Genomic DNA, 13,921 nt, shown 5'->3' on the forward strand with positions numbered 1-13,921 from the left:
TGAATAAATGCAAATAGTTTGAGGACTACATTTGTGTTGGGAAATATCGGCAGGCAGAGGCAGGGCAGAGATTTGGTGAAGCCCCCCATCCAATGGGCATGCCGGATTTGACTCCGTTCCAATCCGTCCCCCACCATTTTCGTTGTTATCTATTCTTCCCCAACCAGCCAGAACGCTCTCGACTGCCCTTTTACTGCGATCTTTCATTTCTCCCTCCATAACCATAACAAATAACCCATCAATCCATTTCTTCTCCCTCCAGAAAGTTTCCATCCTTGCCTCTGTAAGGAACCCCATAGTCCCTTCTCTCGAGTTGAGCTTCAGCTTCTGATTGAATCAATGGATCCCAATCCCAAGAGCCACCCCATCCTCTCCTACGTCATGTCCCGCATCCCCTCTATGGGGCCGCGGTATGCTCTTCCCACCACCAGGGCCAGCGCCGGCGCCGGGTCCTCCGCTGGAGGTGGCCTCCCATCCGACTCGGTCGAGATCAGCATCGACCAGCCCTCTGATCCATCCACGTCGTCCTCTCCGCCGCCGCCGCCGCAGATAGTCGACCGGATGCCCCACCTCGCCCACCCCAAGCTCTTCGCCTCCATGGCCAACGCCGTCACTAACGTTGCCCAGACCCGAGCCATCCTCAAGACCCTGGGCGACCGGCCCGACCACGAGGCCGTCGACGAGGCCCGTGCCAAGCTCGCCGAGATCGATTGCAACCTCGCGAAGAAGCTCGAGGAAATTGTTCTCTCGCCCCGGCCCTCCAACATTGACCTATTTGAGTGGCGAACTCACCTCGCTGAGAAGGAGAGGCAGTGCAGGGAGGAGGCCGAGAAGGAGAAGAGCTATTACAAGGGCATTATTGCCCTCGACGAGATGCATGAGGCCTATGCGAAGATGCTGAAGGAGGCTGAGGAGAATCTCGTGAAGATCTACGAGAATGCCACCGACGATAAGGAGGGGGGCGCGGAGGGCAGCGTGACCGAGGAAGTGAACGAGGAGGTTGTTGGGGTTCTGAGGGAAGGGCTGGGCTCCGATGATCTGCAGCGGGTGGATTTGTCGGGCCGGAGGCTGAGGATCCTGCCAGAGGCCTTCGGGAAGATTCAGAGCTTGGTTGTGCTTAATCTCTCCAAGAACCAGCTTGAGGTTAGTTAGTGGGACCCTCCTATCGTTTTGGTTACTGAATGGAAGCGATGTTGATTATTAGAATTTGATTTGGATGCATTGGATTAGAATTGAAACTGATGCTGAATCGTAAGGAAGATTTTGAAATATTGGAATGTCCTAGAAGTAGCATATGTGATCAGGGAAGATATGATCGGCACTAAAATTCGGGAGTGCAGGACGCTCATGGATGCAGAATGTGAGCTGGTAGCCATTGAGTATCCGACGGGATTGGAGTATATGCATATGCAGCCTTTACTTGGGCAATGTTTGTTACGAGGGAATATGAACGAAATTGGTCTGCTGGGCTGTCTTCATTTATGTTGCCGTTTCTCAGTATGTTTCCATCCTTTTGAGCCGAAATGCTATATAGTATAACGTGTGTCCATCCCCTTTTTCATGTCAAATTCTGTGAAGCTCATTGTGAACATTGGGGAAGCAAGCCATATCGACTTAGGGTCATAACCTGTATTCTTTTGACTATGACGATCGTTGGTCAATCAATCTGGAAGACTCCACGTATCTATGATACACAACTAACGATGAGAAGTAACAACTCCTAGTTTATTGGAATTTTGATCTGATTCATCTGTGTTTATGGGGACAGGCTCTTCCTGACTCGATTGCTGGGTTAGAAAATCTGGAGGAGCTTGACGTGTCCTCGAATCTCTTGGCGTCACTGCCCGACTCCATTGGTTTGTTGCATAAACTGAAATATCTCAACGCATCAGGCAACAAGCTCACTTCTTTGCCTGATAGCATCTGCCACTGCAGGTAAGATCACCATTTCCTTATTTCATTCACTTCTCTTTGTATTTGTATGTTTCCTCGTACCTAGTCATGTTTGTTAAATACGTGTCAGATCACTGGTGGAGTTGGACGTGAGCTTCAACAGCCTCACATACTTGCCAACCAATATCGGTCATGATATGCCATATCTACAGAAGCTCTGCATTCAACTGAACAAGATCCGTTCACTTCCGACCTCAGTCTGCGAGATGAGGTCTCTGCGGCACCTGGATGCCCACTTCAATGAACTCCGGGGCCTTCCACTTGCAATTGGATATCTGACGAACCTCGAGACACTCAATCTGAGCAGCAACTTCAGCGACTTGACAGAACTTCCCGAGACGCTCGGGGACTTGACAAACCTCAGGGAGCTCGATCTCAGCAATAACCAGATCCACGCCCTTCCGGACACGTTTGGTCGGCTCGACAACTTGGTCAAACTCAACCTGGACGAGAACCCTCTGGTAATCCCACCCCCAGAGGTCGTTAAGGAAGGAGTGGAAGCCGTGAAGGTCTTCATGGCCAAGAGATGGGTCGACCTATTGGTGGAGGAAGAGAGGAGGAGCATGCAAGAGTCACAGGAACAGGGACAGACAGGGTGGTTGACACGGAGCACTTCTTGGCTAAAGGGAGTTTCCGAGACTGTCACTGGGTACCTATCTCCGAGAAGTCCTAGAGACCCTTACCTCGATCAGCAGCTATGATTGTTCGCCCATCTATAGCTCTTCCTCTTGGCATTTCCTGTTGCCTGTGTTCTTTCGGGATAAGTGGTGGGAATAGGCCAGTGTAAGTACAGGAATTGCAAGAAGTTAATAGGCAGAGCAAAAGTGCTGCGCATTTAGTTCTAGAAGACGATAGGTTTTGCTTCGGTTAGTACTTTTTACCATTTTGTTTGAGCTGTTGATGTTTTCTGCCTCGGTGGTTGTTTGCATAAAAGGCCTGGGACAGCCTTTGTTCAATCCATGGAGTGGCCATTGAAGTGGAATTAACTGCACTTTTTGGCGCATCACTTAGGCCTTGAAATCCGAAAACCTTATGAAAGAAAGATTGGGGCGATTTTGTTGTACTCCTGCTCACTTAGAACCGACTTTTCAATCGAATTAAACAACCGATTAGCCGACACACCTTCGAAGATGCATGCATTATGAACAAAGTACTAAAATACTATGGAATTGCCAACCTCTGACCATGTGCAAGCACATGGTTTCCAATTCCTTTCCCCTCAATAATGTTCCTCAACCCCCCCCTGATCAATCATAATGAGTGATAAACACATAATCAATCAAAGTAATCGGAATCACAATCTTCTTCAAACCTCCCTTCTCCTCCTCCCTCCTGGAGCATACTCGAGATGGAAATCGAGGAAACGAAGCTGACGAGAATGACGCTCTTATTCTCCGTCTTCTTCACCCTCCATGCTGTCCTGTACTACGTAGACCCCAGCACCTGCTGGTTAGCCTTCTATGCCTCGATCCTGCCAGTTGCTGGCATCTTGTTGGCCGCAGCCTTCCTCGTGATTGCAGCACGAGCCACGCTGATGACATGGATCGCCGTGCTCGTCCTGCTTGCCTTCTCAGGGAAACGCCGACGAGTTCTTGCCCTACAAGGTAGGAAGATAACGGCTGATGTTGCCATGTACTTGGTCAAGTTTGTGTTTCAAGGAAAGGGCGGAGCAGCCGCTGTTGTCTGTGCAGCTTTCGTTAGCTTCCTTCTTGTAGCTTTCTGATAAGATCGATGTTGTCTATTCTACAACCTTTTGTTGGATCTTGCCTCCAGGCAACAGATTAATTGACAGACGAAAGAAGAAGACAAACAGAACATACAGAGTCATGTTTCTTAGTTTCTTCTTCTTGTTCTTCGTTTTTGTTCATATCCTTCTCGGATCTCGGTCTTTTGGTTGGTTCTCCAGTTCTGCACAGACAATGCTATGATGATGATTGCTCCATGCTTGTATGTATGACGGACAGCAACATTTTGTCCAGGGTTCAGAACTTTTACATCCTGGAAAGTTAATTTAACTCTTGAGCCGAGAAAACTGCGAAATACTCCGAGTACAGTTCCACTTCAACGAACTCGACATGGAAATTCAGGGAAAGAAAAGAAAAATTCACCGAGGGCAATCATATGGAGCAAAGAAAGTAAGGGAAACCATGTGCCGATACTAACATTCCTGACTTCGAGATTTCTAGTTGGCAGAAAACTGTAAAATAATGCGAGTACTATTCCGGTTTTAATAGATGAGATGAATGGTTCTCGAGCTGCATTACTTTTCAAGTTGAGCTGTTAGTAACCCCTTTGCAGAAATGTGCTGGAAGTCCTCCTTTCCTTCCCTTCCCTTCCACTCCACTATTAAAAAAAAAAGAATGGTGATTACTGGTCAGTTGTCGAAAGGGCTCTGAACCGACCATATTCTCGAACCCAAACTTCCACGGTGCAAAAAAATGAATCATGAAGCTGAGTGCAGCTCATTGCTTCAAATCTCGTCTTCCTTTTGCATTCTCCAGAGATGCATTGCAATGCTGATTGCTGAATATGATTAGAGATGTTTCTCAATGTTGTTGCATGCGAAATAAGGTGGACCCGAGTTGAATGTATTGACTGCACATTCCTCTGCTCCAATCTTTGCTAGCAACCTCGTCTTGAGTCCACTCCGGCAAACCGATCCGGCCAGGGATAGACCACTTGTTCCGTCTCTGATGGTGGATGGATGATAAGCTGTTGAAGACACACACAAACATGGGCTGGCAAAAAATATGGGCCCTGGAAGAGAGAGACAGATCCTACAAGAAGCACTTGCTTGTCTGTTGTTGATCATTTCATCATCTATATTTCCATGGAAAACAGTACAGGATTGGACACGGCCGATTTTCTTGAAAGAATTGAATGGAATTTCATCCATTTTATCCGTCCGTGTATAAGGCTCTACTCCGTCGGTTCAATATTACACGAATGGAAACCCGACGACCTTTCGATGCTCGCTCGACTAAGCGAAGCCACGGGGACCAGATAAGCATTTCTCGTATTCTGAAAGATGAGGTTTCCTGTCATGTGCAGCAATATATGCTTAATTAAACCCTTGTCCTTATCTACAGCATTGATAAACTTGATTTCCTTCTTTCGAAAACATTATAATGATTCTTTCAATAGTACATAGAATATACAAAGATTATTAATTAATAATCAACAGCATTAAGTTCCATTGAATTGAGAGAATAGTACAAGCCACTCCCTTCCAATATTTACGGCCCTCCTCTGAAAAAAATAATTATAGTATATTATATTTCGTATGTTAATATTCGGTGCCCGTATTGTTCGATGTACTTTCATGGTACTCTGGGCGAAGCAGCATTTAGGAATATCTGACATTCGAGAAATGGTGTATTTGTACGTAGTTTTCCCTCAAATCTTACACGCTGCAAGGTCCGAGCCGAAATGATCTTGCATCAGTTACATCTAGGAAAACATATAGGATGTCGGATCTCGCAGAAGAGAGGTGTCAACTCTGCTGTAAATTTTAGTGCGGTGATAAAATATGCTCGCGGGATGGTTCGGGCTGTTAAAGGAAAGAAAATTTTTTTATGAGGGTTTGCTCAGGACAAGAACAAGACAGTAGGCAAGAAAGACGGTGGAAAAGCCGCGACCTCATCAACGAGTGTCTACCGATATTATAGGCCATCCGCATTTGTTTGCCGAACTTGGCCCAGCAACAGGAACTGGGTGAAGGACACAACATTGGAAACCATCTCTAGAACCTGCGCCATAATTATCCTGTCGGGGAAGATGTTACCATAGGCTTCGACGATGACCGGTCGGGTGTCTCCGAGGAAAAGGAAATGGAAAAAAAATCTTAGCTTGATGAGGAGAGAGGAAAAAGGTTACAATCTAATGTGGGAAGGCTATTCGGGGCAGAGCTTATATGGGAGTGGGAGAGTGGACTTGTCGCCATGGCTGAGAGCTTCCCATGTTTGATGATCAGATTCCATGTGCTCCTTGATTAATTTATGGCTTTCAATCGACGTTACTATATTCACAAAGTATTTTGTCCCTCCCTCCCCTTAATACTCTCTCTCTCTCTCTCTCTCTCTCTCTCTCTTCTTTCTCTTTCTTCTACTACTTCTTCTTCTTCTTCTTCTTTCTTTCTCTATTGTGCCGGACTCTATTAATCTTCTTAATGATTCTGTCTGCAGATCAAGAGAGCAGTTCTGTCCCCATCAGAGATTAAAATACACCCAGAAAGCCAAAACCCCTCTGCCCCCCTCTCTCTCCCCCTTCTCTATCTCTCACTCCTATTTGATTATGATGACTAATCCGCATTATGAGTCTCCGGGATTACACCAAAAGCTCTGATCTTTACTTGGAATTTCACTGATTGAGCTCTCAAGTGCATGTGGGAGGTGGAGACTGATGTGGGTTTTGATGCTTGGCGGGTGGTATTCCTAATTCTCGCTGGTAATCGAGCAGTGCACTTGAAGGGCATGTGAGTCTTGCTCTGACCTCCACCAGAGAATGTTGCAGCTTATCCTGTCCTCCTCTTGCACTGTCCCACTGTACCTTGTTTGCTTGGTTGTCCTGTGGTTTTAGTGGTGAAGCTCCTCGAGTTTGTGCTGTCGGGCATAGGTGCTGTAATTGAACTGTGACTGCTGTAGCTGCTGGAGAAATGGAATCCGGCTGTAGGATCTACTCGGATGATGAGTTTCGTTTGGACTCGAAATGGTTGATCGATCCGCAGCATCTCTTCGTTGGACCGAAACTCGGGGAAGGAGCTCATGCCAAGGTCTATGAAGGAAAGTGAGTCCTCACCTGTTCCAGTTCCTGTGCTCTAAATCCCAATAGTTTGCTTATGGGAAAAATATTTTGCTAATGTTGGTTATTGTTTCTTTCTTCCATTGTGTTTGTCGGACTTGTTGGTTTATGTGGTGGAAGGTTTTGACCGGATGCGATTTCGTGTCCGGGCATATACAGCTATTGGTAATAGCTTATGTTTCGGTGTTACTTTGTTCCACTTCAGATATAAGAACCAGACTGTTGCAATTAAAATCGTTCATAAAGGGGAGACCCCTGAGGACATTGCCAAGATAGAAGCTCGATTCGCGAGGGAGGTTGCGATGCTTTCGAGAGTTCAACACAAAAACTTAGTCAAGGTTTGAGTTTTGTTTCGGAGATCTTTTGATTCTTGTGTTTCTTAAAACTGAGTTTATCTGAGCTTGTATCTCGACAGTTTATCGGTGCTTGCAAGGAGCCGGTGATGGTGATAGTTACAGAGCTTTTATCAGGAGGTACTCTGCGTAAATATCTGGTAAATATGCGGCCTAGATGCTTAGAAACTCATGTTGCGATTGGTTTTGCACTGGATATTGCTCGGGCTATGGAGTGCCTTCACTCTCATGGGATCATTCACCGCGATCTAAAACCTGGTAATTTATCTTTTGATTTCTTAGTTCTCTGGAACTATTTTCTGCCGGCACTAAAATATCAGCTCCTATGGCATTGTTCTTTTACTGCAGAAAACTTGCTCTTGACGGCAGACCAGAAGACAGTAAAACTAGCAGATTTCGGCCTGGCAAGAGAGGAGTCGTTGACGGAGATGATGACTGCTGAAACTGGAACTTATCGTTGGATGGCCCCAGAGGTAACTAAAAGTCTAAATCAAGATATGGTGAAAATCTCCTCCTCTCTTTCTGTCACGACTTATCGGCATCACTATATTTTGACAGTTGTACAGTACCGTTACATTAAGGCAGGGAGAGAAAAAGCATTACAACCACAAAGTCGATGCCTACAGCTTTGCCATAGTCTTGTGGGAGCTCTTACACAATAAATTGCCCTTTGAAGGAATGTCAAATCTTCAGGCAGCTTACGCTGCTGCTTTCAAGGTAGTTCCATTTTTCACCTTTGATCTTTGGGATGTTTGTTATCTTGCTGATCACTCGTTTCGCTGAGATTACGGATTTCACTTCTTTCTTTCAGAATGTGAGGCCTAGCGCTGACAACCTTCCAGAAGAATTAGCCATTATCCTGACTTCCTGTTGGAAGGAGGACCCAAATGACCGGCCTAATTTCAGTCAGATAATCCAAATGCTTCTTAATTACCTTTACACCATTGCCCCACCTGAATCGGCCATTCCTTCCCGGATCTTCACTTCTGAGAACCGGGTCCTGGCACCGGAATCCCCCGGCACAAGCTCTCTGATGGCAAGGTGCGATGCCACGGAAGAAACCCAAGGCAAATCGAAGGGCTTCTTCTCCTGCTTCGACCAATGTTATTGAACCCAAAATCATATGTAGGAGTAGGGTATATATAGCTTCTCTCCTTTCTACTGGGTCAAAGATCTCTACAAGAAAGGTATGTCGAGTTGATTGTCTAAAACTGTTCCAAGTTCCTACTGTTCCATCGCAACCTCAATCAGAGTTCTTGAGGGTGATAATGATCCCCTGTTTCTGGCATTTGCAGGTAATAAATGGATTAGAAGTTAAATTCTGTAGTCTTCTTGTATACTGTCAATTATCAAAGGGATGGGATGAATCTTCTCAAGAGAAGAGATGGAATCTGCGCGATTGAACTTTCACCCGCAAAAGCAAAGCTGAAATGCCTTGCAATATGTTATTTATCACCTTGGATCTCTAATATGTCTAGTCTTCCGTTGTTCATCAAATACTGGAATAAAATGCTATTCCTTGAAGTTTCATCTGTGTCTTCAAATGGTCCCCGTTGAGTTTAAAAAACTTCAAGCGATCTGCTCTAAGTACATTTTTTCCTTTTTAGAAGATCGAGTGTATGCGAACATGCGATTTCCTTGTAGTCGATTTTGAGAAATAATCGAAGGAGACCATTTTAGACAGAGCAGAAACTTGTTGGATGCAGAAGATCAAGCTCCGTGTACATTAATAAGATCAAATCTGTATTTGATGAACTGAGAATACAGTCTCCTAGTTTTTTTTTTTTGGTTCACCAGAAATCATTACAGGAGCAGGATCCATCCTTGAAGTGATGGAATCGGTTCCGATCCCTGACAATGATCTCTCGATCAAACACCTTGGAGATTACTTTTGCTGCGTTGTGACAGTCTGAGCAGACTCTGAGGTTCTTCGAAATCCTGATGGTAGTCCTGGGGCGTGTCTTGATAAGAGCAAATGCAATGGCCAACTTCTCGCTGTGATGAGATAACGAGACTTCCTTATCATCTTCCTCCACATCTAACCTAACTTCTTCCACGTTAGGGACATAACCTGCAGATCTGATCCGGTTTATCATGTCCTCAGTCGCTCTGTATATCTCGCTCGAGCAAGAACGCGAATCATCTTCTGATAGAAACTCATGAACAACTCCATCGAGCTCGACCAAGCTACATCCCGGTGCCTTCTTGATACCCTTTTCTTTTATCAGACTCCTCACCCTCATTGCATCCTCCAACCTGCCAACAGAGGCATATAGATTCGACAGGAGAATGTAGTCGCCACTATGCAAAGGTTCTATTTCCGCTATGCGCTTAATTGACTCATCCCCAAACACGACATTCTTATGAGCCCTGCAAGAAGCTAATAGTGTTCTCCAGATGACAGTGTTTGGCATAATTGGCATGTTGTTTATAAACTGGTAAGCCTCCTCAATCCTCCCAGCTCGTCCGAGAATATCGACCATGGAGCCATAATGTTCCATCCTTGGCTCGATGTCGAAGTCTCTGTTCATACTGACAAAGAAATCCCGACCCTCTTCGACTAGACCAGAGTGACTGCACGCTGAAAGTACCCCGAGAAAGGTCACGTCATTCGGAGGAACGTTCTCCTCTTGCATCTGGCGGAAGAAATCAAGAGCCCTCTTTCCCTGCCCATTACTAGCAAGACCCTGAATCAGCGCTGTCCAGGAAAACACATTCTTGCAGCGCATCTCCATGAACACCTCGATGGCCTTATCTATCATTCCGCATTTTGCGTAAAAATCCACCAGTGCAGTCCCAAGGGGAACAGTGAGCTTCACCCATCTCTTCTTGACAAACAAGTGAAGCCACCTTCCCGTCTCCAGGGCTCCGAGGACTGCACAAGAAGAGAGCACACTCACCACGGTAACCTCGTTCGGGTCCACTTCTGCAGCTTGCATCTGATGGAAAAGATCAAGCGCCTCTTTGCATTTCCTTGCTTGGGAGTAGCCTGATATCATGGCACTCCAAGCGACGACATCCTTCTGTTCCATCTGATCGAACAATATCCGCGCGAGGTCCAAACTGCCACATTTCGCATACATGTCAACTAGACAAGTGGTCAAAGTGGGGTTCCTCTTCAGTCCATTCGCCTTGATATAGTCCCCAACCCATTTTCCCAGTTCGATATCAGCTAACCTCGCACAAGCGGTCAGAACAGTGATCATCGTCACCTCATCGAACTGGACTCCTGATTCTAACATCTTTCTAAATAACTCCGTGACCTCGATCCAATTACCACTCCTGCTGTAACCAGCAAACATGGAATTCCAAGTCATGACCCCTCTGTCAGGCATTCGATCAAACAATTTATGGGCAATGTGGATTCCGCCACAGCTTGCATACATATGAATCAGGGTGTTGCCGACGAATCCCTCTAACCCGAACCCGAGCTTCAAAACCTGGGCATGGATTTGTTTCCCTTCACTCAGAGCTCCCAACCTGGAGCAAGCCTTCAGGACACAAGGGAAAGTAAACTCATCAGGCTGGACCGAGTTTTGGCACATCTCCTCAAACAGGGCCACAGCCCTCTCGGGTGACTGTTTATATGTGAATCCCCTGATCATGACATTGTAAGCCGATGAATTGGGTCCTGCGATCTTGTCGAATATGGAGACCGCGTACTCCATGGAATTGGCCAGGACTAATGCCGCCGATTCGAGGATGTTCTCGGCGATGGACGGGTTGAAGATAAGGCGGGTTTTGATGAGGTGGGCATGGACCTGATTGAGGTCTCTTGGTGTCTTGCATTGATGCAAGATCAGGGATTTGGGGTTCTCTGGGAATTGAGAAATCGCCATTGCAGCACTCACGGTTTTGGCCGGAGGTGGTGTGATCGCAAAGTCCATCTCTCTCTGCAAATCAATGTCATGCAATGCTTGGCAAGTATATAACAGGCGTTCCCTACTGAACAGTGTCTCGGCATCGAATACCAAAGGCGGAGTCGCAATAACGGATAGTTTTTAACGTGTTCAACATTTCGCCTTCGGAGTTGATACTGTTTCGGGTTCTCGAGACTAGGCAGTTCCCTTAATGTATGTGTACTCAGCTCAATATAGGACATGACCAGGCTTCAAAATCTTACAGATTCTCTTTGAAGGTGGAGATACATGAAAAGATAATCTCTCTTTATGTTAATTGTTAAGCTTCGCTCTTTTGCCCTTTCGGGAATCTATTCCGCCTTTTTCTCATACTTTCGAGGCACTCTGCACGATCATATGCCTTCCCGATGTACGAGTGCAGTTGGGAATATCACTCGATATGTGAAATCCAATGCAAGGGAACTAGATGCCTTTGTTATCTCTTCGAATCCAGGGAAAGAGGAATACAAGTGCTTGTATGTCAGCTTTCATGTTCAATCCGTTATAATGAAGCGGTTATATTCGTCTTTGATGTACTAATCGTATTTCATTCTGCAGGACCTATAAATTCAAGCTCCGGTTTCATCTCCTAGTAGAAGGAAATCAAGGGGAAGCTGAGAGATGAGTAGGAGCTGGGATTATCCATCGAGCCAACAACAACAGCAAGGGTGGGAGATGGCCTCCTCCGGTGAATATCATCACCACCTCTCGAAGATGGTGAGGACTCCGAGCGTTCTCCCAAATGTCCCTCACTACCCGAATGTTCACAGGGCCTTCAACAAGCCAAAAGTGGCCCATCATGGAGAGGGCGATGTCAGTAGTGATAGCAACGAAGTCAAGCAACCCGAGAGCCACGGCCACAACAAGGGCGGCAAACATTCTCTTCAGTTTGAGGACGAAGTCGAAGTGATCGAATACAAGGAAGAGGAGCACACAGCTTCCCCAGCCAGCAGGAAGAAAGAGGCGGCTGATGTTCACGGAGAAAGCGTCGACTCAAAGGCCGATGGGTACATACAGCGGAAGCACCAGAAGTTTGAACTTTGCAAGTGGGCTACCTTCAAGGTGCACTAGACAACTCTTTCTGATCGGATACTGCTCTTTGATGTCTCAGTGGCGACCAATATATTCCTATGTTAAGTAACAACCCTATATGAATAAATGCCTGTCATGATGGTCGCCTATCTATCCCTTTTCTTTTGGCGACTGATTGATTTCTATGATGTTTGTCGGACGATATTGAAGAAATATACATTTGCTACTTTGTGTTCACTCTTTTGTGATTCTTTCTATTGATTTATGATTGTGCTTCTTCTTTACTCAAATACATGACTAATACCGTTCGAGTCTCATCGGAAGCACGAATCAAGTAAATTCTGAACCTCTGATTTGTGATAAAAACGGAAAATTTGTCCCGTACAACTAAGATGCAGTAAAAGTTCATGTTTATGCGCGACTCCCTTAAACAAGAGGATACTGTAAACTGCAGCTTATGGAACCTATGTTAAGAGTTGTCATATATCAATGATGATGAGCATGAAACTCGGATAAGCAAAATACTCTGAAGTCCGAGTATTAGATCAAAATTTCGAATCCTGTTCTTGTGGGACATTCGACTCATTGAATCTCCGCGAGGACATGAGATTGAACAGGTTCCTGAGGCTATTCTTACTCTCCCTCCGCCGCCTGATGACCTGATCCTGGTGATCCGCCATGAACGGGTCATCCAACACCATCCCCGACTCGAGCTTCCTAGAAACTGCCAGTATCTCGTAGGAGTCCCACAGGGATTGCCTGAAGTCCCAATAGCCGCTGGCCATGCTCCTGCTGAATCTACGCTCCTTGGACAACGACGACATCGATGACAGCTCGTTCTTGTTCATTGCCTCGAGCCCGAACCTTGAGGGTTGGGCCCTGAAGCTGAGGCGGCGGGCATCGAACTCGCTGGTGGCTTGGGAGCTGCCCGAATGGCCGTACCAGGCCTGCGCAACTGCCTTGAGGATTTCGAGCTCTTGCTGCTCTTCATCTTCTTGGTCTCCTTCATGCTCATGCTCTGCCTTCTTCTTCTTCATGGGAATGGTTTTGTTCTGTCTATGGAGGGAATAGTCTTGAAGAGGGCCATTTCTCAGGAGAAATTAAGAGCCTCATATTCTCCCTTCTTTTTTTCTTTTCTTTTTTTTTAAGGGGTGCGAGGAGGGATAAGTTTTTTTGGGCTACATGATAATTTGACATAATTTTTTTTTCTATACGAAAGAAAGAATAACGCCATAATGGGGAATTTTAAGAAAATAAATGAACTTTGTCTGTTGGCTATTGTTCCATCTTTTTCAGAGGGATAAATTCTTGTCGGAGTGGACCATGTTGTCTTGTTATTATCACTTTGAGGAACCAATGCTCTCCCCACAAAATGTTGTTAACCAACCAAAAAAAAAAATAATCTTACCAGGAAGAAAAAATTAAAATAAAATTGTTTGTTCACACAAAAACTTTGTTTGTCCTTCGACCTAATGAGCAACACAAAAGAGTTTTATGGGGATGGGCTTGTAAGTTTAAGTGATTAGCTTGGTTCCGCCTCCGGTCTAAAGTCAGGGTTGGCCAGGTTGATAAGGGGGTGGTTGCTATTTATGGATCTTGATCTCTCAAGTCGTCACGAATCACTTTTTCAACCTTAATGGAGGCGATGAAGGATACTTAAGTTATCGTTTTCGTACTTGTTTCAACTGGGTTGGATCTATTTTTGCCTAGACGAGTTGTCATCTTAGCACATGATTAATGAAAATGTGTCGCCTGTATTGATATATATATGACGTATGGATGTGTGAATACATTACTGAGACAACTCGTCACTTTTTTTGCAATCATTAATAATGTCTTTAGTATTAGGGTTGAGTTAAGTTGAGTTTTTATTTTAATTGGTTT

The 13,921-nt window shown here is 45.4% G+C and overlaps 5 protein-coding genes across 9 annotated transcripts; 3 read left to right on the forward strand and 2 right to left on the reverse strand.

Moving 5' to 3' along the window:
• The first annotated feature begins 339 nt into the window (after window positions 1–339).
• Window positions 340–2,956, forward strand: LOC116213975 (plant intracellular Ras-group-related LRR protein 1-like). The gene is made up of 3 exons (XM_031549158.1): window positions 340–1,143; window positions 1,769–1,935; window positions 2,024–2,956. The coding sequence occupies exons 1-3, from the start codon at window positions 340–342 to the stop codon at window positions 2,652–2,654; spliced, it is 1,602 nt and encodes a 533-aa protein (XP_031405018.1). The 3' UTR covers window positions 2,655–2,956.
• Window positions 2,957–3,121: 165 nt separating this feature from the next.
• LOC116213978 lies at window positions 3,122–3,895 on the forward strand. Its single transcript, XM_031549166.1, has one exon. The coding sequence runs from the start codon at window positions 3,302–3,304 to the stop codon at window positions 3,674–3,676; it is 375 nt and encodes a 124-aa protein (XP_031405026.1). The 5' UTR covers window positions 3,122–3,301; the 3' UTR covers window positions 3,677–3,895.
• Window positions 3,896–5,823: 1,928 nt separating this feature from the next.
• Window positions 5,824–8,634, forward strand: LOC116213976 (serine/threonine-protein kinase STY13-like). 5 transcript variants are annotated; one of them, XM_031549162.1, is made up of 9 exons: window positions 5,824–5,984; window positions 6,138–6,427; window positions 6,532–6,738; window positions 6,959–7,091; window positions 7,169–7,364; window positions 7,455–7,579; window positions 7,665–7,823; window positions 7,918–8,293; window positions 8,402–8,634. In XM_031549162.1, the coding sequence occupies exons 3-8, from the start codon at window positions 6,608–6,610 to the stop codon at window positions 8,215–8,217; spliced, it is 1,044 nt and encodes a 347-aa protein (XP_031405022.1). In that variant the 5' UTR covers window positions 5,824–5,984; window positions 6,138–6,427; window positions 6,532–6,607; the 3' UTR covers window positions 8,218–8,293; window positions 8,402–8,634. The 5 variants fall into 5 exon arrangements, with proteins under 5 accessions (XP_031405022.1, XP_031405020.1, XP_031405023.1 ...); XM_031549160.1 differs by having other exon boundaries at window positions 6,138–6,738; XM_031549161.1 differs by lacking the exon at window positions 5,824–5,984 and having other exon boundaries at window positions 6,015–6,427.
• A 173-nt stretch (window positions 8,635–8,807) lies between these two features.
• LOC116213974 (pentatricopeptide repeat-containing protein At1g08070, chloroplastic-like) lies at window positions 8,808–11,434 on the reverse strand. Its single transcript, XM_031549157.1, has one exon. The coding sequence runs from the start codon at window positions 10,991–10,993 to the stop codon at window positions 8,897–8,899; it is 2,097 nt and encodes a 698-aa protein (XP_031405017.1). The 5' UTR covers window positions 10,994–11,434; the 3' UTR covers window positions 8,808–8,896.
• Window positions 11,435–12,502: 1,068 nt separating this feature from the next.
• Window positions 12,503–13,139, reverse strand: LOC116213977. Its single transcript, XM_031549165.1, has one exon. The coding sequence runs from the start codon at window positions 13,072–13,074 to the stop codon at window positions 12,583–12,585; it is 492 nt and encodes a 163-aa protein (XP_031405025.1). The 5' UTR covers window positions 13,075–13,139; the 3' UTR covers window positions 12,503–12,582.
• Window positions 13,140–13,921: the final 782 nt, after the last annotated feature.

The sequence above is a fragment of the Punica granatum genome, chromosome 7 (assembly GCF_007655135.1).
Source record: "Punica granatum isolate Tunisia-2019 chromosome 7, ASM765513v2, whole genome shotgun sequence".
NCBI classification, from domain to species: domain Eukaryota; kingdom Viridiplantae; phylum Streptophyta; class Magnoliopsida; order Myrtales; family Lythraceae; genus Punica; species Punica granatum.